A 25,039-nucleotide genomic window follows, 5' to 3' on the forward strand; every position below is an offset into this window, starting at 1 on the left:
GGCATGATTTAGAGAATCTTTCCAATGGACAGATGAGAGCAAGGCTGAGGCACGGGAATGGGAAGGAGTTTTCCTGCTGGAGCATGCAGGGGAAATTTGGTTGACACAGGAGTTGACATAATGAGCGACGTCCTGCACCAAGGTGGGCCACCAGTACTTAGCGAAGATAGATTGAATGGTGCAGGTGATACCTAGGTATCCAGCGACAAGGGATGTGTGCGCCCAGGTCAACAGCCAATCCCTTACCTCCGTGGGAACGTAGGTGCGCTTTGGAGGGCAGGTAGCAGGCGCGGGTTCCCTTTCCAGAGCCTGGCGGATGTCCACGTCCCAATGCACGGCGCATTGATTCGGGAGGGCGGAATGATGGGTGCACTCAGGACAGGAACCTCTCCCAAATCGTGGAGTTGGGAAAGGGCATCAGCCTTGATGTTCTTTGAACCTGGGACAGAGTGAAGTTAAATCTAGCAAAGAAAAGGGCCCACCTTACTTGGCTTGGGTTCAGCCGCCTCGCTGTCCGTATGTACTCCTGGTTCCGATGGTCGGTGAGAATGAGAAATGGGTCCTTGGCGCCCTGCAGCCAGTTGTTCCACTCCTCTAGTGCCAACTTCATTGTCAGGAGCTCCCGGTCGCCCGCGTCATAGTTCCTCTATGCAGGAGACAGTTTTTAAAGTTATATTCACATGGATATAATTTGTGGGTTATCTTGGCGTTGTGACAAGACAGGCCCCACGCCCATTTCTGAGGCATCCACCTCCACCACGAAGGGCAGCGTAGGATCTGGGTGTTTCAGCAATGAGGCGGAGGTGAAACGCCCCTTCAGTAGGCGGAAATCCTCATTGGCTGTAGTATTCCACACCAACTTACGGAGATGACCCTTGAGGAGAGGCGATGGAGATGAAGTTCTTAATGAAGCGGTGGTAGAAATTGGCAAACGCCAAAAACTATTGTAGTCCCTTTATGGTGGTTGGGAATGTTTAGTAAAAATTCGGGCCCGCAGAGCTTTTTGATGGCGGCTGTCACCAACGGGAGAGGGTAGCGGTACTTGGTGGTGATGGAATTAAGACCTCTAGTCGATGCACAGACATAGACCACCCTCCTTCTTGGCCACGAGGAATAAGCCTGCCGATGCTGGGGAGGTGGATGGGCAGATGAAACCCTGTTGGAGAGCATCCTGGTTGTACTCCTCCATAACCTTGGTTTCAACCACCGACAGGGGTTAGATGCGGCTGCGCGGAGGCGCAGAGTCTGCTAGCAGGTCGATGGCATAGTCTCAGCGGCAATGTGAAGGGAGACCTCCCGGAGATCCTGGTAAACCTCCGGGATGTCGACCTGAAGGGCATCCACAGGACACTCAACTGACGTGGAAACACAGGGTAAGGGAAAGCAGGTCTTCCGACATCCAGGTGCCCAGGCAGTAATCTCCATTCTCCACCAGGAGATGGAGGGGTTATGGCGTTGGAGCCACGGGAGGCCAAGGATGACTTTGTGTACGGGTGCCTTAAGGAAGGGAAGGCTTTCTTGGTGCAGGGGTCCCATGGTGATGGTGAGTGGTGCTGTGATGTGTGTGATTGTCCCAGATCCCAGTGGTCGATTATACAGAGCTTGAACCGGAAATTAAGGAAATTAAGAGGTTTTGTTAAGGGAGGAAGCAAGGCCGGGTCAATGAAAGTCCCCGCGGAACCCGGAATCTACTAGAATTGTAGAAACAAGGGAAAGCCAGCTGATGAAAATCGGTACTAAAAGGGTTCGGTGGAAAGTGATGGAATACTCACACCTATCCCAGGAGACGGATGATCATGGGACCGTCCCTCTGCTCCAGTGGATCTCGAGTTGGGATGTAGCAGACAATTGAAGCTGGTGCCCCTCCTGAACACAATACGGACAGAGCCCCAGCTGTTTCCAACGGCGTCGCTCAGTCGCAGGGAGACATGTAGGCTCTGAATCAGAACGGTCAACAAAGGAGGGAGAGAGGTGATGAAGACTCCGTTGAACAGAGCCATAAACCTCTCATAGGAACCCAGCTCCTCCTCTCCGCTCCCCCAGGCGGCTGTAGCCCACTCCAACGCCTGTCCAGTCAGCAGTGAAATAACTGTGGCAACCTTGGACCTCTCGGTGGTAGTAGCTCCCATCTGATGAGTGAAATAGAGGGAACACTGGAGGAGGAAGCTACGACATTTGGATGGAGTCATTTGTCTGGGTGGCCTGCTGAATGGGCTGACGTGCTGGCTCGACTCATGGTAGAGGATCCTTCGATTGTTGGAGGTGACGGCTCTTGAGGAAGATCTAGATGTTGAAGAACGCGGAGGACCTCATCCATCACCGTCGCCAGTTGTGCCAGCTGGTCGTGGTGTTGGCGAAGCAGATCTTCCTGTTCATTGACCATCTGGGAGATGTCTCGGTTGGCTGCTGCTTCTATTTTGTGAGTCAGTATTCTGTAACAAAGACACAGGGAGTCAGGAAGCAGGTGCAGTCGGTGAGTTTAATATGAACGAACATAGCGAGAATACAAGCACAAGAGTAGTGTCTGAACATGAACACAGGGACGATCCTGCCTGATGGGTGATACAACAGAGTGATAGAGTGATAAAGGGGAAGTAATCAGGGAAGTGAGGAAGTCCAGGTGTGCCTGATGATGAGGCGCAGGTGTGCGTAATGATGGTTGCCAGGTGTGCGTAATGATGGGTTGCCAGGTGCACGTAATGATGGGTTGCCGGACCCCTGGTGACTAGACCTGTGATGTCGAGCGCCGGAGCAGGGGAGAGGGAGTAGACGTAGCACTAAAAAGTATAACTTGCAAAACTTTTACAAATGTAATCTCTTCTGGGGCCTCCCGGGTGGCGCAGTGGTCTAGAGCACTGCATCGCAGTGCTATGCTGCGCCACCAGAGTCTGGGTTCGCGCCCAGGCTCTGTCGCAGCCGGCCGCGACCGGGGGGTCCGTGGGGCGACGCACAATTGGCTTAGCGTCGTCCGGGTTAGGGAGGGTTTGGCCGGTAGGGATATCCTTGTCTCATCGCGCTCCAGCGACTCCTGTGGCGGGCCGGGCGCAGTGCGCGCTAACCGAGGGGGGCGGGTGCACGGTGTTTCCTCCGACACATTGGTGCGGCTGGCTTCCGGGTTGGAGGCGCGCTGTGTTAAGAAGCAGTGCGGCTTGGTTGGGTTGTGCTTCGGAGGACGCATGACTTTCGACCTTCGTCTCTCCCGAGCCCGTACGGGAGTTGTAGCGATGAGACAAGATAGTAATTACTAGCGATTGGATACCACGAAAATTGGGGAGAAAAGGGGATAAAATTTAACAAAAAAAATAAAAAATAAAATAAAAAATGTAATCTCTTCTATCTTCCCACTGTAATCTCCTGTGTTTGATTATTCTTTGTGTAAAAGGGGGTAAATAAATCCCTACATGCTTTTCCATTTCAGAAACATCACACAAAAGATGTCCAAGCTTCTGTCACACACTTGTTCACACTCTTGTCTCTGTAACGGAGTTAATAAGATGGTATCGTAAGCTCATTCCACAGCAAGCTTGAAATGTTGGGGATGGAGCTATCAAATCAAATTACATTAGATATAACCGTTGGAATGTTGTCAAGGAGGGTAGTTACGTGTGTTGCTAAGCAGAGGATCACTGGTTTTAGCCCAGTATGTGGCAGTTGGACAATGGAGGAAGCAAAACTAGTAAGTGCACACTGACCTCATGTCTTCAGTGTATTCACAATTTGTTTATCACTTTAATTGAACATTTACAGTGCCTTCAGAAAGTATTCAGACCCCTTGACTTTTTCCAATTTTTTTTTACGTTACAGTCTTATTCTAAAATGTATTAAATAAAACAAGTTCCTCATCAATCTACATACAATACCCCATAATGACAAAGCAAAATACAGAAATACCTTATTTACATAAGTATTCAGACCCTTTGCTACTCGAAATGGAGCTCAGGTGCATCCTGTTTCCATTGATCATCCTTGAGATGTTTCTACAACTTGATTGGAGTCCACCTGTGGTACATTCAATTGATTGGACATGATGTTTGGTAAGGTCCCACAGTTGACAATGCATGTCAGAGGCCTGAATGCTGGCCTGAATGCCAAGCGTCACGTCTGGAGGAAACCTGGCACCATCCCTACGGTGATGCATGGTGGTGCAAAAGTACAGAGAGCAAAGTACAGAGAGATCATTGATGAAAACCCACTCCAGAGTGCTCAGGACCTCAGACTGGGACGAAGGATCACCCTCCAACAGGACAATGACCCTAAGCACACAGCCAAGACAACGCAAGAGTGGCTTCGGGACAAGTTTCTGAATGTCCTTGAGTGGCCCAGCCAGAGCCCGGACTTGAACCCGATCGAACATCTTTGGAGAGACCTGAAATTGTTGTGCAGCAACGCTCCCCGTTCAACCTGAGCTTGATAGGTTCTGTAGAGAAGAATGGGAGAAACTCCCCAAATACAGGTGTGCCAAGCTTGTAGCGTCATACCCAAGAAGACTTGAGGCTGTAATCTCTGTCTATGGTGCTTCAAGAAAGTACTAAGTAAATGGTCTGAATAGTTATGTAAATGTGATATTTCCATACATTTTTTATAAATTAGCAAAAATGTATAACCAGTTTTTGCTTTGTTATTTATTTATTTTAATTTTACCTTTATTTAACTAGGCAAGTCAGTTAAGAACAAATTCTTATTTTCAATGACAGCCTAGGAACAGTGGGTTAACTGCCTTGTTCAGGGGCAGAACGGCAGATTTTTACCTTGTCAGCTCGGGGATTCGATCTTGCAACCTTTCGGTTACTAGTCCAACGCTCTAAGCTCGGGGATTCGATCTTGCAACCTTTCGGTTACTAGTCCAACGCTCTAACCACTAGGCTACCTGCCGCCCTATTATGGGGTATTGTGTGGAAATTGAGAGAAAAAAAAATGCTCTAACCTAACAAAATGTGGAAAAAGTTAGGGGTCTGAATACTTTACGAAGGCACTGTACTGTATGTGCAGTATCAATAGAAAAATTACACGGTTATCAGGACTTCAGTTAGAGAATCATCAGCTCTGTCTTCCTGGCCCACCTCCAAATGCTTTTGATGGGTCAAAAAGTTCCATCCGAGGGGCAAACGGATCACATAAATGCTGACTAAAAGGTTTAGATCACATGCACTTCAACTACCACAACTTTAACACCACAGAGTTCCAAATAATTAGTGATGTTTAAAGGGAAGCCATCAGCAGTTTTGAGGGCAATGTTGCAATTCAAACCTGGGCAAATTCTGCTGACTAACATGGGCCTGCAGACTTCCTATGTGAATTTCACAGAAAAGGTGATTAATAGTTAATTGGAGGTTGACCTGACCCCTAGACTTTTAAAGTGACCGCATAGTGCTGATGTGCAGAGACAATACACTGAGTATACCAAACATTAGGAACACCTTCCTAATATTGCCCTCAGAAAAGACTCAATACATTGGGGCATGGACTCTACAAGGTGTCGAAAGCGTTCCACAGGGATGCTGGCCAATGCTTCGTACAGTTGTGTCAAGTTGGCTGGATGTCCTTTGCGTCGTGGACCATTCTTGATACACACGGGGAAATGTTGAGCAAGAAAAACCCAGCAACATTGTATTTCTTGACACAAACCGGTGCTCCTGGCACCTTCTACCATATCCCATTCAAAGGCACTTAAATATTTTACCTTGCCCATTTAACCATCTGAATAGCACATACACAATCCATGTCTCAAGGCTTAAAATCCTTCTTTAACCTCTAAAAGTCTAAGCCATACTATAGCCCATAGAAACACATTGAATAACACATTCATAAATGGCAAAAAAGACATTCAAATTATAAATAAGGAATAAGGCTTGGAAGTGTCTGTCCTATATCTAGGAGATTTAGGACATATTTTAATTGTTTTGGACACATATTCAACCTCTTTGTTAGAAAAAAACGACATCCATACTTCAATTCACATACTAAAGTAAAGATCTCTTAATAGAAAATGACTCAAGTAAAAGTGAAAGTCACCCAGTAAAATACTACTTGAGTAAAAGTCTAAAAGTATTTGGTTTAAAATATACTTAACTATCAAAAGTAAAGATAATTGCTCAAATAAATAAAAAACAATATTTTATCCTTATAGTTATCAAACCAGAGGGCACTATTTTCTTGTTTTTTATTTATTTATGGATAGCCAGGGCACACTCCAACACTCAGACATAATTTACAAACAAGCCTGTGTGTTTACTGAGTCCACCAGATCAGAGGCAGTAGGGTTGACCAGGAATGTTCTCTTGATAACTGTGTGAATTGGACCATTTTCCTGTCCTGCTAAGCAGTCAAAATGTAACGAGTACTTTTGGGTGTCAGGGAAAATTTATGGATTAAAAAGTGCATTATTTTCTTTAGGAATGTAGTGAAGTAAAAGTAGAAGTTGTCAAAAATATAAATAGTAAAGTAAAGTACAGATACCCATAAAAACGACTTAAGTAGTATTTTAAATTATTTTTACTGAAGTACTTTACACCACTATAGACACGTTAATTTTGATTAATTAACTCCAGGAGTATAGCCTAGCCTGTAAAATAAAAGTGTTTTTTTGTTGTTGTAGAAAGCAACATGCATCGAAATTGGTTGATTTTGCAGCACTAATCATAAACACATGCGCATACACTGGAAGATGGGCCATGATATTTACTTTCTGCATCCCATGAGTTGTAGTGCTCATGAGAGCAGCATCACTAAAAACGATGTAGAACATGCTTTGAAACTCTGATTTGATTATCAAACAATTAAGTAATAGGCCTAATTTAGATGATACACAACGCCTTGAAGAAAATGGTCTAGTTATCTGAAAAAGGTGTGCCTTTTGCTAAAGGAGCTGCAATTGATGTTTCCTGTAAACAGGCTATTAAGCTTTGCCTCTGGCGGCTACGGTCTTATGATTAGAACTGAACGTGCGTGCGCATGAGCCGTTAGGCTACTCTCCACCCATTGCCGAACAAATATAAGCCAACAAGCAATTTAACATATAACAACACTGGCAGCGCCACTTGATATAGACCTCTCCTCCGATGACTGTTTAGCCTACAAGTGGACAAGTGACAGGATACTGCGGATGCTTGCTTCCTAGACACACAGGCTACGCGCAGTCTTTTCAATGTCACCTACTTATTGCAACAGGAACAGTGGAGTGCCAGCCTTCGGAGAGACACTTTTTTAACACATTATTGGTGAGTTTCAAGCAACTTGTTCCTCTTATGGTTTTCAGAATTGGACAATTAAAAGGCTACTACTCTAAGATGGTTTTATGTTCCACTTGTTTTAATTTCATAACTGGTTTTAGTATAAAGCACACGTGAAGCAGCCTAACCAGGCAGTTATTCATTGCAGGTTATGCAAGATACAGAATTTTCTGGTTGCCTAGTCGGCCTATTGCATAAGACCACTTTTACTGTGTTAGTCTATAATAACTTTATGTAGCATTCATGGATAAGGCCTCACTAAATCAAATAACACTGCTCTTGAAGTGCTTGAAATCTACTTTTGTGCTCATTTATTATATAAGTATGTTACTTTTATGTTAGTGTATGTTCACTGACAACTTGTGAAGGCCTCCAGAAAGACTACTTTTATACTGTATTATTTCAGCGATTTAAATTCAATTTGAGCCATCATACATGATTTCTAAAGTACCATCTCTCAAATTACAGTACAAAACATAGACTCCTTAGGGTAATGATTCACACCATGGTTAACCCACCAATTCTTGGATGTGCTCTTAGTTCACAAATGAAAGGCCACTGTAAAAGAAGCCCAGACAGTTCACTAATGTTAAAGTCAATAGGTCAGCTAGACAGAGACTGCGCCAGTGAGCATGGTGGAGAGAATGGATTACTATCAAATGTCAAAAATTACAAAACAGTAGTTCTGTCTGCTTTTTTTTCACACATACAATGGTCATTAATTTGACCCCACCCAAGTTGTATCCATATTGACTTTGATCTGTCAGCAGACATGCTGTAACACTGCTGATCCATAGTGACTGTTTTGGTCCTGTCTGTTAACTCCTGGTCTAATATGTTTATGTCACTTCAAGTATGTAATTAGTGTTCAATGCTGAAATTAAACAATGCTTTATATCTTCTGATTCAGTGTGGTGGATTAATCTTTTTGGTTGTTTTTTTGCAGAACATTGTATATCATCAACCACCTGCTGAGGCTACCACACAATGGATGTCCTTTGCATATCATCACAGTGTCTAAGAAAACTCTCAAACCAGCTTTGTATACTTAGATAACAAATATTGTTTTACCCTTCCCATTAGCCGCTTATTGAACAGAGCTCGGAAAGGAGTAAGAAAATAGCTATATTCTTTGATTTGAGGCAGGATACCTGAAACATTTATTTATTGAATTCCAAAGAAGCAATATACCTCATTATTTATTAATCATATAATCTCGGAAAGCATTGTTAAGTAATTTTGAAACTATCCTAATATTTAGAATTTAGTTTTGAGATTCAAACACACACGTTTTTTTGCAATGGAGTCTACCACTAGAGCATCTCTCGCAGCAGCCACCACTTTAGCTACCGCGGCCTATTCAAGCGATATGTCAGGCTACCTGTGGCTACTGATCCTGGGCTTTGTCATTGCCTTCATCCTGGCCTTCTCTGTGGGGGCCAATGATGTGGCCAACTCATTTGGCACGGCGGTGGGCTCTGGCGTGGTCACCTTACGGCAGGCCTGCATCCTGGCCACTATCTTTGAGACAGTGGGCTCCATGCTGCTGGGGGCCAAAGTCAGCGAGACCATCCGCAAGGGCATCATCGATGTGAACATGTACAATGGCTCCGAACACGTGCTGATGGCAGGCTCCATCAGTGCCATGTTTGGTGAGTGCTTATATGATGGTCACTGTTAGGAGTTCCGAAACTCCTTGCATGCTATATTGATTCGAAAGGTCTCAATGGAATTTGTTGATATCCTTTTGAAAAGGGCAACCAATTAGGATTTTGTTCATCCTTGTGTTCTACAGGTTCTGCTGTGTGGCAACTGACCGCTTCATTTTTGAAGCTCCCTATATCTGGAACCCACTGTATTGTGGGTGCGACACTTGGTTTCTCCATGGTAGCCAAAGGTCATCACGGGGTCAAATGGATGGAGCTACTACGCATTGGTATTTAAATGACTGTGGAGATATTCTGCAATAGGGACTTGCTCAGAAATTATAATTGTGAGATGACAAGACTATTAAAAGGGTGACATGTATGCATTGCTTATGACAAGTATTACAATGTGTTATATCTGTATCATAATGCATTGTATATGTCTGTGTTAAGGAAAGTGTTGATGAATAGTGTTGGTCAGAGACTCATTGAAATATGCATTGAAAGGATTCTCTTTTAAAATACCCCTATTTTCTCTCTGTAGTGGCATCTTGGTTCCTCTCACCTCTGCTGTCAGGCATCATGTCAGCAGTTCTCTTCTATTTTGTTCGTAAATTCATCCTGAATAAGGTAAGATGGATAAACCTGTAATTCACTATTGTTTATAGTGCTTCAACTTTCCCTTGGGGAGTGAATGTAGTAGTATGAAATGACTGTTTCAACACAACATGGGGAGTATCTGAGGAATATATGAAATAACAGTGATATTTAAGAAGAGATCCTTAGCTATGTACTCCGAGTCAGACCTTACCCATCCTGTCTTCCCCAGGAGGACCCTGTTCCCAACGGCCTGAGAGCTCTCCCTGTCTTCTATGCTATCACCATGGCCATCAACCTGTTCTCCATCATGTTCACTGGAGCCCCCTGTGAGTACAATACACACTCTGTCACAATGCACACATACACACCACCTACTTCATCCTCTCAAAACGCTTTCTCACAGCACTAATGCAGGGACCATTGACACCCCTGGAGCACGCTTGATGCCTTATTAAAGTGTCACTGGAGGCACCAAGAAGTCTGCTTTGATGACATCTGTAAATATTTCACTCCTATGTTTTGTCATTCAGCATATTTAACTACCTGAATCTTAGAAAAGCAAGCATGCCGCTGTCAGAACCTCTGCAATGACATTTCTTATACTGTGTTTTGGAAACAATTTTATTTTCAAGTTGAATGAGCCACTGAGAGAAATATGGATATTAAATGGGACATTGCCACTCCTTTGTGTTTCACTTGCAGGGCTGAACTTTTCAAGAAGTCAACTGGCCTGGGCCCTTCACTGAAGGCTGCAGGCCGGTGTATGTCAAGGATTAATACACACCATAACCCCTGCACACAGCACACATTCAGCACACATAGACAGCAATATATAGGCTATTTTGTATGGTATTGCTCATTTAGCAGGATAATCATTTTTACCACACTCATTTTAATGCTTGCCCACATACTCTTTTCACATACACTTGCCCACTTTTTCTGTTTCTCAGACACTCACAGTATCACAACTGATGCTGATAATCTCACTCATTCCAACAGACACACGTAATCAGAACCACACAATTGGATGTAGTATCATTGAGAGCAGGGCTCTCCTACCCTGTTCCTGGAGAGCTACCGTCCTGTAGGTTTTCACTCCTACCTTAATCTAGCGCACCTTATAATTAGCTGGTTGATAAGCTGAATCAGGTTAGTTACAACTGGGGTTGGAGCGAAAACCTACAGGAGGGTAGCTCTCCAGGAACAGGGTTGGGAGAACCCTGATTGAGAAGATAAGAAGTGTTCTCTTGGGAGCCTCTTGCTGTATCTATGGCAGTAGGAGATTCAATGTCACTACATTACAGCATTTGCCATCCTGTATATTTTTATTGTTCGTCTCTGGTGTTTGGCTCCCTCTCTTTTACTTCTGTCAAGTCTTCATTAAAATAGGCAGAGCTAGACATCTTCTTTTGCTTCATATACCACTATGAGACACTTTGAAAGAGCATCTCTTAATTACATTTACTAGTTAGCCATACATTAGTCTGTTACATTTCATTCTCTACCGGATTAAACAGGTAAGTATTTGATGAAAATGGTGTTACTAACCATATAGTATAAACATATGTTAATAAGTAGGAAACAAAAAAGTAAAAACAATTACTAGTGATTGGTACATAGTAATGCACTGGCCTATTTTAAAGTGACCCTAAATCACATAATCACTATGCCACAGCGCCTGTCTGACTCCCATTATCTGTTGTGCAGAGCATGTCCTCTGTCTGATACTGCTAATCTCTGAGGACGTACACAAACAGCTTAGCTGAAAGTTAAACATTTCTCAAGAAATTCTACCACGTGTCTCCCATCTCATGTGATCATGAAGTAAGCAGGGGCATAGAAACTACCAAGAAAGGACAGCAAGAGGGGTCATTTGGTTTGTACCATCCTAGTGATTATCAAAAAGGACTTTGAAGGCACAAGTTATGCCAGTGTCCAGTACACTCAATAGTGTACTGGACACTGGCATAACTTAAATGAAAAGGTCACTTTCTATTTTATTCAAATTACTGAGTTATGTACCATTTCTAATTTTAGAAAAGGCATCTAACCCAACTACGAATGTAAACTGAGATATGTTCGATGTTTTGTGCAGAATTTTGTTGCTATGATTGTGATAAAATACAGTGGGAAATGTTGACATTCCCATGGCAGGTGCTGTGTATGATGACCTTGGATTATGTGGAGGGTACATGTTTTAGTGAAAGCGTCCTCTGAGCATTCTGTTCTTTGTTCCCTTGTCGTGTACATAGTGCTGGGGTTCAACAAAATGCCATGGTGGGTAACACTGCTCATATCGCTAGGCTGCGCCCTCGTCACAGGCCTGGTCGTGTGGTTCTTCGTCTGTCCACGGCTCAAAAAGAAGATCAGGCGTAAGTGGCATTGCTATACTTTTTCTTTAATTTGCAAAAAATAAATACTGGACTTCAAACTTGTGTTGATTTAAAGGGAATTGACTGATATGAAGATAATCCTGATTGCTCCCTTTCTGCCTGTTTGTCAACCAGGTAAAGTTGCCTCCAGCCCCTGTATGACTCCACTGATGGAGAAGACCCCTTCCAAACCTGCCCTACAGGAGCATCCCTCCACAATTCAACCTTGTGACTCTGTTCCCCAGACACCACCAGCCTATGAGAAAAGGGCGGCCTTTAAGATTGGAGGTTCAGAGGAGGCTGATCTGGACAGCAACATGGACACCAAAGACTTAGGCGCTAGCAGCGGTGAGATCCCCTTACTTTGTTGCAAGTGGCTAGTGACCATTTTAATTAGGGCACAATACATTATTTGTAAATGTATACATTTTATATAGATAAAGTATTATAATATTATTACATTACTAAAGTAAGTATTATAGTATTTGTACACTCATCTGTATTGTTTGAACTGAATGTATTGTTGCTTGTTATCCCTCTTAGGTATTAATGGCATGGGCCCCATGACCATCACAGACCCACACAGTGGTCAGGCTCACACTGTACACAAGGATTCAGGGCTCTACAAAGACCTGCTGCACAAGCTTCACCTAGCTAAGGTGGGTGACTGCATTGGTGACGACGATGGACGGCCCATACGGCGGAACAACAGCTACACCTCCTACACCCTGGCCATCTATGGCATCCATGGGGACCCCAGATACAAGGAGGGAGAGCTAGCAGATCAGCGGAGGAGATCGCGGCTGGACAGCTACAACAGCTACTGCTCGGCAGTAGCAGATGGTGGCACAGTGGCTAAGGAGGAGGCAGGGGCTGTGGGGCTGACACTGGAGGCTGGCCAGGACATACTCCAAGAGGAGGATGAGCTGGAGGTGGACCGGCCAGAGGTCACACATCTCTTCCGGTTCCTCCAGATCCTCACCGCTTGTTTCGGCTCTTTCGCCCATGGAGGAAATGATGTCAGGTATGCTAGGATAGAGAATATAGAGAAATAATTACTGTCTGTGAATTATCATAGGCTGATTATAGGCTGTTATTCTCTCTCAGTAATGCGATTGGTCCTCTGGTGGCCCTGTGGCTGGTGTTTGAGAGTGGCTCTGTGGTGTCCAATGCCCCCACACCTATCTGGCTGCTGTTGTATGGAGGAGTGGGCATCACTGCTGGGCTCTGGGTGTGGGGACGCAGAGTGATCCAGACCATGGGCAAGGACCTCACCCCAATCACCCCCTCCAGGTATGCCATGCACTCAAACTGAATATCTGTGTTTTACGTAAGTCTGTGGGCCAATACAACAACATATCACATTGTTCAAACTCCCAATGTTTATTCAGTATGAATATCATTCATTGTACTCTTGTATCGTATTACACAGTATACTGTATAATCTCTTGTGAATCTTATTTGCTTCCTCCAGTGGATTTAGCATTGAACTGTCCTCAGCGCTCACAGTGGTAGTGGCCTCCAATATTGGTCTCCCTGTTAGCACAACTCACTGCAAGGTAATTCAACTTTAAATGTATAGATGAGTCTGTCCAATTTCTTAGCCTAACAACAAGAAACTGTCTATAGTGCTAAATCAATGTTAGAAAATATTTTGGAAAATGTGTGTTTTATAACAACATAACGGAGGAGTCGCATGACATGTTAATAAGTAATAATTCATTCATTTATTCATTCATTCATTCATTGACCAGTGTGAGCCGGTAGAAACCAGTGTGAACCTGTGCATAGTGTTGAGTAAAGTTGTTTCTATTATGCTCACTCAGGTGGGCTCTGTGGTTGCTGTTGGATGGCTGCGCTCCAGGAAGGCTGTTGACTGGCGTCTCTTCAGGAACATCTTCATCGCCTGGTTTGTAACCGTCCCCATCTCTGGGCTCATCAGTGCTGCCATCATGGCTCTCTTCACCTATGTTATCCTGTGAGGTTCAAATGGACCTGGGATGACATTGCCTTCACCCCTGACGAGGGTCTACTACACTGCAGCCGGGGATACTGTTGTTTTCTCACTGACCATAGTTTAAAACTGTGTTGAAAAATGTGTGTTTCAGCATGTTTATGTTATCTGTACATATCAAGTCCTGACTCTGTTTCTTTGTTTCTTTATACACATGTATTCAGCATCATTGAAGTTGATTACTATGTAATGTTGATCATCTATCTATCATGTAATGAATTGTTTGAAAAATTGTAAAATGTCTAGTTTACAGAAGAACTAGGAGGTGTCCCTCCAATGGTGTTTCTAATAAAAAATTTGATTCAAAATAAAATGACATTACTAACCCATTTGTTGTTGGGGTTCTAATGTCAGGACACTTACCAGCAAGAAAATACAATGCAGTAAAAACGTAGACAATTCATTTTAAATAGTCAATTTATATTTAGTTTGAAGAAATAATAGATCAATAACCTCTGTCATGATTTGCGTAGGCACATACAATACAGAGACATTGTAATCCTCATAAAATGTAGATTATTCTAGTCTTTCATTCACTTAATCAAGGTTGCCAGATTACAAACATTTATGCTATGTGCGGCACTTGGGTGATAAACATCTAGAGGATCATAATGAAATAGTGGATACCACTGGACAGTATTTTAAATCTATATGTAGGCTGGTGTGTGTGTGTTCAGATAATTTGACCGTGAGTGGGACTGAGGTGATCTGCCGCACAGGTATGTAAGTATTTAGTGATGGAAAAGATCCAGGAGATGATACACACACTAGCCTACATATAGATTTAAAATGCAATACATCATTTTGTTGACTATGAAATAGGCTGTGCAATAGAGATTAGACTATACACTACAACTATATTATTATATTGCAGTATGTACAATCACAAAGCGAATTGAGCAACTGCAGGCAATTTCATTACCAATTTTTTAAAGAATGGCTCAGCAGCCCAATTATTAGCTATGCCTTTGCTGGGCAGTATTCACAAACCTATATGATCTCTTGCAATTATATAATTGCCACCAAAGCCCAGTCTGGCTAATAATACAGTCAGTGCTGGTTGAGAATGAACAGTCTGGGGTATGGACCAGGAACACTGTGTTGAGTGAGTTCGTGGGGCGAGTGCAATACCGCATGTGCAATAAAATAAATCATTTCTTAGCAGACGCAGCACTAACATATGGGGAGGCTAAACCCACTTAACAGAGTTCAGATTCTAGAAAACCAAATCATTGCAATAATAAAGTTGGCTGGAGCGGTGATGCTTCAACGAGTCGATAGAGGGCATTGTAGAAGAAAATGTAGCGTCGAATTTGACCTATAACACGGACGGAAGCGGAAGTAATGACTCTTGTTGTTACATCGTGTTTGTCGGGACGTATGGCCAACGCTTTTATTTACAAAAAGTACATCGCGTATCGCTAAGTGTATATATACATATATCTATAGATACAGAGCATTTCTGCTTATCTGTATTTATTGATCTAAAGCACACCAACATTGGCTGTGGAGCTAGCCAACCTTAGCGGGCTTCTCCGCAAACTAGCCATCGTTTTTCCAGTGTTGAACAACAAAAGTGCTATTACGTTCATTCAAAAATGGCAGATGTTACTGCGCGTAGCTTGCAGTATGAATACAAAGCGGTGAGTATGAAATTGAACTAAGTTAGCTAACGTTAACTATTTGGAAATATGTTCACTCAGGCTATTGTTTTGTTGCGCCTATGTAGCTAGTTCGCAGTATATAACTTTAGTTAGAGTAGCTGGACACAGCCTCTTAACTTTAACAACCAAAACTGACTAAAGTTACGGGTTACTAACCAGCCGTGCTTGCACGACCAGTTGCTAGCTAGCGAGACAAGTTAGCGAACCAACGTTAGTCTGCTAGCTAGACAGTTGATTGTCCAATGTTGGGAAACACGAATTCCTCAAAATAAGTTGTTTTTGTGCCTCAGTAACTGTATAACCAGCCAACATAAGAATAACTTGGTGTTGGGAAGTTTACATTGCATTACAGTTACTCCTTTTGTCTCTTGTCCAATAATAGAACTCCAACTTGGTCTTACAAGCGGACCGTTCGCTCATTGACCGCACAAGGCGCGATGAGCCCACGGGAGAGGTGCTGTCCCTGGTGGGAAAGTTGGTGGGAACCAAGATGGGTGACAAGTCCCAGAGGACCAAACCTTCAATGCAAGGAGAGAAACGGGCAAAGTAACTACAAGTGCCTCTAAATTGTCTATTTCCTGGTGCATGTCTGAATCACTTCTTGACTAACTAACCCACATATGACTCTTCCTTCCACCATTGTCTTTTAATCTGTGCAGGAGGAGGAAGAGAGATGAGGACGGGCACGACATGAACAAGATGAAGGGCTTCACCCTCCTGTCAGAAGGCATTGATGAGATGGTGGGCATTGTGTACAAGCCTAAGACCAAGGAGACTAGGGAGACCTACGAGGTCCTTCTCAGCTTCATCCAAGCTGCCCTGGGCGATCAGGTCAGAGAAACAACCAATAAGGCACTTGTGCAATTATGTGTCTGTCTCAAGAGTCACTGATTTGAAAAGATTGAAGAACACTATGCAGACAATATATACTGGTGGAATTAACAACGTTCTATTCAAATCAATTGATGACTTGAATATGCCTGTGATGTGTGTCTGTGTCTCCGCAGCCAAGAGACATCCTGTGTGGAGCAGCTGACGAGGTGCTGGCTGTGCTGAAGAATGACAAGATGAGGGACAAGGAGAGACGGCGTGAAGTGGAGCAGCTACTAGGGCCTGCAGATGACACACGCTACCACGTGCTGGTCAACCTGGGCAAGAAGATCAGTGACTACGGGGGTGACAAGGAGCTGCAGAACATGGGTAAGGAAATGAACACAATGATGAAGGAATGTTAACATTATGTTCACTCAACTGGAACATGCCTTTATTTCAGGCTAGTATTATGTACTCACTTCAAATGAATCAATGTTTCAACACACAGATGACAACATTGACGAAACATATGGGGTGAATGTCCAGTTTGAATCTGATGAGGAGGAGGGTGATGAGGACCAGTTTGGGGAGGTGCGAGATGATGGCTCAGATGAAGAGAGTGAAGGAGAGGAAGCAGACTTGGGCTGCACCCTGACAGCCAACGTAAGACCCCTCGTTTACATGACAACACACACATCAGTGTTCATACTAAACTACAATGTATTTTTTAACCATTGCACTAATGAAATGCGTCTCCATGTTCCCCTGTAGCTTGGTGTGACAGGTGATGTGATGACAGCCAAGAAGAAGGAGCTGCACCCTCGTGACATTGATGCCTTCTGGCTCCAGCGTCAGCTCAGCCGTTTCTATGACGATGCCATCATCTCTCAGAAGAAAGCAGATGAGGTTCTGGAGATCCTCAAGGTGTGTTTTATTTGTTTCAGTGTGTCTGTGCGGATGCCTTGGTCTCTGACTGACTCTGTGTTTCTGTATTCCACAGACGGCCAGTGATGACAGAGAATGTGAGAACCAGCTGGTCTTACTGTTGGGATTCAACACTTTCGACTTCATCAAAATCCTTCGGCAGCATCGGCGGATGAGTGAGTACCTGTCATTTCCACAATGGCGAACATCACAGCCTGCGTTGCCAAATTTGAAAGGTCACTCATAATCAATTTATCTCCTCCTTCACAGTCCAGTACTGTACCATGTTGGCAAGTGCTCAGAGCGAAGCAGAGAAGGAGAAGATTATAGGAAAGATGGAGGCAGATCCAGACTTGTCCAAGGTTCTTTACCAGCTGCAGGAGACTGAGAAGGAGGATATTATTAGGGTAAGATGCCATCTTCATTGTTGCATTAATCACTGGATAAATCATTGTTTCTATACTGTGTAATATAAACATATTGGAACAGACTGAAATAAATAAACAAATGATCGCCTTAACATTTCATGTTAGTTCCCTTTGTCTCAAACAATGGCTGGTGTTCCATGTCTTTAGGAGGAGCGATCTCGCAGGGAGAGAGTGAGGAAGTCTCGTGTGGACAATGACTTGGAGTCTATGGACATCGACCACGGAGAGGTGAGGAGGAGAACCATGATTAATGCACACACTAATATAGCCCGTCTACCCACTGTGTAGCACACAGACGATTTGCACATACATCGCAAACATGACACACATGTTGCAATTCCACACGTATTTAATATGAATACATTGATGCTAAATACTAACTTGGAATCATTTACCCCCCCTCTCAGTCCATGGCCCCTAAACAACTGCTGGACCTGGAGGACCTGGCCTTCACCCAGGGAAGCCACTTCATGGCCAACAAGAGGTGCCAGCTACCAGACGGGTCCTTCCGCAAGCAGCGCAAAGGCTACGAGGAGGTGCACGTTCCTGCCCTCAAGCCCAAGCCCTTCGCTGACGATGAGGTGTGTGTTTGTGTGCGTGCCTGTGAATGTTTTATTTTTTGCTGTAGTCAGTACTGAGGCTTCTAGCAAGTGAATGGTCTTGTTTTCAAGAACTTTCTGCCAAGCCTCTTAATTTATTAACTGTGTTATTAGGTGCTGTTGGCCATTGAGAAGCTTCCCAAGTATGCCCAGGCAGGTTTCGAAGGATTCAAAACCCTGAACCGCATCCAGAGCAAGCTGTTCAAGACTGCTATGGAGACCGACGAGAACCTGCTTGTGTGCGCTCCTACGGTTAGTAAATAAACCACGGTCAATTATAATACTTCTCCCCACAACACACTGCTCTCTGCTCAGCATGCTGTCATGTTGCATATGTTTCGAAAGTGCCTTCAAACTCTCTGTTATGTTTTCTAACTTATCACTATGTATGGTCTCCCTCTGTCTTTTCCCCTGGGTGCCTCCAGGGGGCAGGCAAGACCAACGTGGCCCTGATGGCAATGCTGAGGGAGATCGGCAAGCACATCAACCTGGACGGAACCATCAACTTGGACGACTTCAAGATCATCTACGTTGCTCCGATGCGCTCGCTGGTACAGGAGATGGTGGGGAACTTTAGTAAGGTGAGACTTGTTGTCCTTTCAATGGGGTCAGAACTCAGTGTTCAATGCTGTCAAGGATATGAATTGCCAAGGAAGCTGTGTTTGTATAATTAATCATAAGGCATAATGTCCTGTTTGATCAGTTTTGCTTGTCTCCCTCCATCCCAGCGTCTGGCTAGTTACGGCATCACAGTGTCTGAGCTGACTGGAGACCACCAGCTGTGTAAAGAGGAGATCAATGCCACCCAGGTCATCGTCTGCACCCCAGAGAAATGGGACATCATCACGCGCAAAGGAGGCGAGCGCACCTACACCCAGCTAGTGCGCCTCATCATCATTGTAAGTACAGACACTCTCAAACGGCCCTCTTGTGGACCTCATGCATGATCCTTCGAGTGTTTAGTCAAACATCCCATTATTACATTTCCCAAGCATTTACATTCTTTTACATTATTTTTCAAACTAGTTCTAAACTCATTGGGTGTAAGTACTGTATGTAACGGAGTGTGTCTTATGGTCAGGATGAGATCCATCTGCTGCATGACGACCGCGGGCCAGTCCTAGAGTCTCTGGTGGCCAGGACCATCCGCAACGTGGAGCTGACCCAGGAGGACGTGCGTCTGCTGGGTCTCAGTGCCACCCTGCCAAACTACGAGGACGTGGCCACCTGCCTGCGTGTGGACCCCGCTAAGGGACTCTTCTACTTCGACAACAGGTCAGCCAGGGCTCAGGAAGGAGGGACAATCTCTCCCACACTCATAATCCCACTTCAGTTTAACAGGTTTTATCGTGTGAGTGGTTGCATTGTCAGCATAAGGCTAACAGTCTTTTCTGTCCGGTAGTTTCCGCCCAGTGCCTCTGGAGCAGACGTATGTGGGCATCACTGAGAAGAAGGCCATCAAGCGCTTCCAGATCATGAATGAGATTGTCTATGAGAAGATCATGGAGCATGCTGGGAAGAACCAGGTGAGGACAGCTCAGTCTCGTGTTCTTTTATTTTATTAAATTCTTTGTGTTTTTTTATACCCCCTTTTCTCCCCGATTTCGATCTTGTCTTATCGCTGCAACTCCCCAACGGGCTCGGGAGGCGAAGGTCGAGTCATGTGTCCTCCAAAACAACATGACCCGCCAAACCACACTTCTTACAGGGATACAAACTAGTCACCTTTCTGCGAAATTTGCTGTTTTGAATCCAAAATAGGTGACCTATGTGATTCGTGTAGATCCGATGAGAAAAGTTTTTTTGGGGGCGGGCTTTGGATGACCACTGGCTGTATGTGAACTAGTGATGCGCGTTTGGAGCAATACTGGCTGTATCCAAGGCTCAGCCAGTCGTTCACATAACAGAATGCAGCACGCGACTGAAGAGATTGGCTAGTTACAGCATCAGCGCACACTCTGGAAAGACAGCAGGAGAGTTGAAAGGCAGTTTACCAGTTAACTTACAGCAGCACGTCCCCTGAACGATAACTAAGGTAGGTGAGAAGCCTGACCACGGAGACGGGGGTGAGAAGGGGATGAAGCGTACTTCATGAGCTGTAACTGAAAAACAACTGGCATTTGGAACGTTTGAGGTGAGGGAGAAAGTGTGGTGGAACAAGTATTGTTAGCATTGTTAAGTATCTTGCTAGCTGGATCAAATTATCCGTTTGCTAGCCAGAGAAATGTTGAGCAACATTAGCCAACTTTACTGATCAAATAATTGAGTTCATGGTGTGAAAATTATCAGACTAATAAAGTTAGACAGCTAACGTTAGCTAACTAACACTACATCAGATGAGCTAACGTTAGTAACCTAACCAATTCACTATAATATTAACTAGTAATGTTATACGACTCCTTGCCGTTCCTCAAGTTATGTGTTAGTTGCTTACTGGACCCTGGCAATCTGTGTGACATGTTAACTAGCTAACTAACTACAATCGTGAATTAATGTTTTCCCTTTACAGTATGTGGTTCATTTTCAGAATGAGAGAATTAGATGAAAAATTAGATGTTGCTTGTTAAACAAGTGTAGCTGGAGCTGGGCCTGGCTTAAACTGGATGCCACTAGGTGAAAGGAACACCACACACTTTCTCACTTGTTCAATACAGTGGATAAAAAGGGTTATGCCAGGTGTACTCTGCCTGAAAGAGATCAATTATGCCAACAAAGGGTATCATGCTGTGCTGGCACATTGTAGAACAGATGTACACAGGCAAAGTGTAAAATGCAGTGTAGGCCAAAGATATTGCTTTTGTTGGGTTGAACTTGACTAACACGTGTATGAGTGAGGGGGGATTATTACATTTTTTACTCGGTGAACTTTATTTTTGCACATATGTAGCCTTAGAGCAAAAATAGAATGCCTGTTTGTTTCATTCTATTTCTACTTAAGATGTTTTTTTCCCAAGTGTAATATTTAGAAGTGTGTGGTCACAAACGTTCTATTATAAAGGCTGTCATGACTAACTGCAATATTAATGTATTGTTTTTTTCTCAAGGCTTGAGTGTCATTTGCAGTGAAGTCTAGGCAACAAATAACATTGGACTGCTTTCTTTACATTTGTTTAGCTGTGAGTTAGTTTCACATTAACCACTTTTTATTTTACACACAGAGACGGATCATTTAGATCATATTCTTTGTTTAATTCGTTAAAACCTGCATTTCACCAGGATGGATTTCTTTTACATGTTTCAGTGCAAAAAAAGTGTCACCTTTTTGGGCCCTCACCAGTTTGCATCCTTGTTCTTAACACCCGCCCGCTTAATCCAGAAGCCAGCCGTGTTGGAGGAAACATTGTTCAACTGACAACCAGGGTCAGCCTGCAGGCGCACGGCCCACCACAAGGAGTCGCTAGAGCACGATGAGCCAAGTAAAGCCCCCTTTGGCCAAACCCTCCCCTAACCCGGACAATGCTGGGCCAATTGAGTCGTGCTCTGTAACCATCATCTGACTCCACATTGCGACCAAAACAAAACATGAGCTCTAGAAAATCCCAATGTCTGTTTATCAGAGGAAGAGCAACAGAGAGTTCCACAATCTAGTATCCCTGTGCTAACTTGTGTTTGTCAGGTGCTGGTGTTTGTCCACTCCAGGAAGGAGACTGGGAAGACGGCCCGGGCCATCAGGGACATGTGTCTGGAGAAGGACACTCTGGGGCTGTTCCTGAGGGAGGGCTCAGCCTCCACCGAGGTCCTCAGGACTGAGGCAGAGCAGTGCAAGGTGAGCTCATCTGACCTGGAGACTGATTTTAGCTGTCAATCTATGCACTTCATTGAAAACCAAATCTTACAATCTGATTATAAAAGTAAAATAAAAATTCTCTAAACAGTACATACATTTTTTTCATCCACCAGAACCTTGAGCTTAAGGACTTGCTGCCTTACGGTTTTGCCATCCATCATGCTGGTATGACCAGAGTGGACCGTACCTTGGTAGAAGATCTCTTTGCTGATCGCCACATCCAGGTTAGTCTCTTCTAAATCTCTACTAACCTCTTTCCCTTGCTCCTATACAGTCAGAGTTATTGTTACAATGTCACTAGACCTGTCCCACTGAAAAGGCTTTGTCTGTCTGTTTCAGGTGCTGGTGTCCACAGCCACATTGGCATGGGGTGTGAATCTGCCTGCTCATACTGTCATCATCAAAGGCACCCAGGTGTACAGCCCAGAGAAAGGCCGATGGACAGAGCTGGGAGCCCTGGACATTCTACAGGTTTGTCTGCATTGGCTGGATTAGATGACTGAGATACATACACAGGGCTAGACTTCATTGTAGCACAGTGTAATTTGTTAGCTAAATAATCCTCAAACTCTGGCCGTGTTTGTGAGTTTGAATGACACCTCTCTGTGTTCTGTGTTCAGATGCTTGGTCGAGCTGGGCGTCCTCAGTACGACACCAAGGGAGAGGGCATCCTGATCACATCCCACGGAGAGCTGCAGTACTACCTGTCTCTGCTCAACCAGCAGCTGCCCATCGAGAGCCAGATGGTGTCCAAGCTGCCAGATATGCTCAACGCTGAGATAGTACTGGGCAATGTGCAGAATGCTAAGGTGAGCGTATAACTGGGGTTCACCCCCCCACAACCAGGGCTGTGTCGGTCACGAAGTTTCATCAGCCGGTAATTGTCAAGCAAATAACTGTCGGTCTCACGGTAATTGGCCGCAAATTAACAAACACATTTAGCATCTCCTGGCTTCCACACAAGGCCTACAAACCACTGATGAATCCATGTAATATAGCCTACACCTTCACAATAAATCAATTATTTATTTTAGACATGTCTAAAGAAGCATGATATGAAGAAAATGTAGTCTATTACAGAAGAACAGAATAGCATAGAGTTGTCCTTATGTTAGGTCCTGATCATGCTATGCCAAATGGATGTGGGCTACACTAGTTCATTTAGCAGACAAGATTTGCTTAGAATTCCGTGGCATTATTTTATATTATGAAGAACACAATTGAACAAAACTGAATGAAATAAAAAATGATATTTTGAGGGAGTGCGCACATGCGGTTATTGTGTCGAGCGGTTAACAAAGAAATAGGTACTCCTATATGCTTAGAGTTATTCATGTAACTTTAGTTGTTCTAGAAACGTTGGGCCATATGTTTAGATGTGTAATACATTGTAAGGCTGTGATGCGACTCTAAATGATGATTTGAAAAAAGTTGCTTGAAAGGCATGAGCTCTGCTTTGTTTTTTTGCGCAGACTGTACACACTCCAATAGTCTCTCATTCACAATTTGACAAGTACTTGATAATGCCTATAATTTCACAGCGGCATGCCATTTGTGTGGCCGTAATGCATCCTAAAAAAATCCATGCCTTGTGGCCGTTGTGCCCTTCTTCCTGAGTGCTGTGCGCTCCATCACGTGATTGGGTCTTTCTCACGGGTTATAAATGAAGACGGACACATTGGGGACGCATCTGTCGCGTCCTTATCCAATTCCGAGGTGCATATTGAAGATATTGGAAGAACTGCCCACATTCACTTTTCTATGCCAACAAGAGGCCTAACGAACAGCAAAAGCACCAACCTTATGTCAATCTACTATCCTCCATAGTAGAGGTCGACCGATTGTGATTTTTCAACGCCGATACCGAATATTGGCCAATTTTAAAATATATTTAAAAAAATTATTTAAAAAATGTTTTGTAATAATGACAATTACAACAATACTGAATGAACACTTTTCTTTTACCTTAATATAATACATCAATAAAATCAATTTAGCCTCAAATAAATAATGAAACATGTTCAATTTGGTTTAAATAATGCAAAAACAGTGTTGGAGAAGAAAGTAAAAGTGCAATATGTGCCATGTAAGAAAGCTAAAGTTTAAGTTCCTTGCTCAGAACATGAGAACATATAAAAGCTGGTGGTTCCTTTTAACATGAGTCTTCAATATTCCCAGCTAAGAAGTTTTAGGTTGTAGTTATTATAGGAATTATAGGACTATTTCTCTCTATACCATTTGTATTTCATATACCTTTGACTATTGGATGTTCTTATAGGCAGGTATTGCTTGTGTAGCAGTATAGCTTCCGTCCCTCTCCTCGCCCCTACCTGGGCTTGAACCAGGAACACATCGTCAACAGCCACCCTCGAAGCATCGTTACCCATCGCTCCACAAAAGCCTTGCAGAGCAAGGGGAACAACTACTCCAAGTCTCAGAGCGAGTGACGTCACCGATTGAAACGCTAACTAGCTAGCCATTTCACATCGGTTACAACAGCCTAATCTCGGGAGTTGATAGGCTTGAAGTCATAAACAGCTCAATGCTTGAAGCATTGCGAAGAGCTGCTGGCAAACGCACGAAAGTGCTGTTTGAATGAATGCTTACGAGCCTGCTGCTGCCTACCATCGCTCAGTCAGACTTAATTATAACATAACACACAGAAATACGAGCCTTTGGTCATTGATATGGTCGAATCCGGAAACTATCATTTCGAAAACAAAACGTTTATTCTTTCAGTGAAATACGGAACCATTCCGTATTTTATCTAACGGGTACCATCCCTAAGTCTAAATATTGCTGTTACATTGTACAACCTTCAATGTTATGTCATAATTATGTACAATTCTGGCAAATTAATTACGGTCTTTGTTAGGAATAAATGACTTCACACAGTTTGCAACGAGCCGGGCAGCCCAAACTGCTGCATATACCCTGACTGCTTGCACGGAACGCAAGAGAAG

General features: G+C 43.8%; 2 protein-coding genes across 2 annotated transcripts in view; both read left to right on the forward strand.

Moving 5' to 3' along the window:
* Positions 1-6,999: 6,999 nt before the first annotated feature.
* Positions 7,000-14,190, forward strand: slc20a1a (solute carrier family 20 member 1a). Its single transcript, XM_023978770.2, has 11 exons — positions 7,000-7,217; positions 8,176-8,881; positions 9,025-9,165; positions 9,420-9,505; positions 9,705-9,801; positions 11,728-11,847; positions 11,983-12,195; positions 12,391-12,871; positions 12,955-13,140; positions 13,322-13,406; positions 13,674-14,190. The coding sequence occupies exons 2-11, from the start codon at positions 8,530-8,532 to the stop codon at positions 13,827-13,829; spliced, it is 1,917 nt and encodes a 638-aa protein (XP_023834538.1). The 5' UTR covers positions 7,000-7,217; positions 8,176-8,529; the 3' UTR covers positions 13,830-14,190.
* A 996-nt stretch (positions 14,191-15,186) lies between these two features.
* LOC111957773 (U5 small nuclear ribonucleoprotein 200 kDa helicase) overlaps positions 15,187-25,039 on the forward strand; it is a 30,739-nt gene continuing 20,886 nt past the window's right edge. Inside the window, exons 1-19 of the mRNA XM_023978759.2 lie at positions 15,187-15,504; positions 15,908-16,071; positions 16,185-16,356; positions 16,533-16,725; positions 16,847-17,001; positions 17,110-17,262; positions 17,339-17,438; positions 17,533-17,669; positions 17,838-17,918; positions 18,098-18,271; positions 18,404-18,541; positions 18,715-18,870; positions 19,018-19,188; positions 19,371-19,564; positions 19,692-19,815; positions 21,906-22,055; positions 22,190-22,300; positions 22,416-22,547; positions 22,697-22,885. Coding sequence (XP_023834527.1) covers positions 15,460-15,504; positions 15,908-16,071; positions 16,185-16,356; positions 16,533-16,725; positions 16,847-17,001; positions 17,110-17,262; positions 17,339-17,438; positions 17,533-17,669; positions 17,838-17,918; positions 18,098-18,271; positions 18,404-18,541; positions 18,715-18,870; positions 19,018-19,188; positions 19,371-19,564; positions 19,692-19,815; positions 21,906-22,055; positions 22,190-22,300; positions 22,416-22,547; positions 22,697-22,885 — 2,739 coding nt within the window. The 5' untranslated portion in view covers positions 15,187-15,459. The remainder of the gene's footprint in view (positions 15,505-15,907; positions 16,072-16,184; positions 16,357-16,532; positions 16,726-16,846; positions 17,002-17,109; positions 17,263-17,338; positions 17,439-17,532; positions 17,670-17,837; positions 17,919-18,097; positions 18,272-18,403; positions 18,542-18,714; positions 18,871-19,017; positions 19,189-19,370; positions 19,565-19,691; positions 19,816-21,905; positions 22,056-22,189; positions 22,301-22,415; positions 22,548-22,696; positions 22,886-25,039) is intronic.

Source organism: Salvelinus sp. IW2-2015, linkage group LG33 (assembly GCF_002910315.2).
Source record: "Salvelinus sp. IW2-2015 linkage group LG33, ASM291031v2, whole genome shotgun sequence".
Classification (NCBI taxonomy): Eukaryota; Metazoa; Chordata; class Actinopteri; order Salmoniformes; family Salmonidae; genus Salvelinus; species Salvelinus sp. IW2-2015.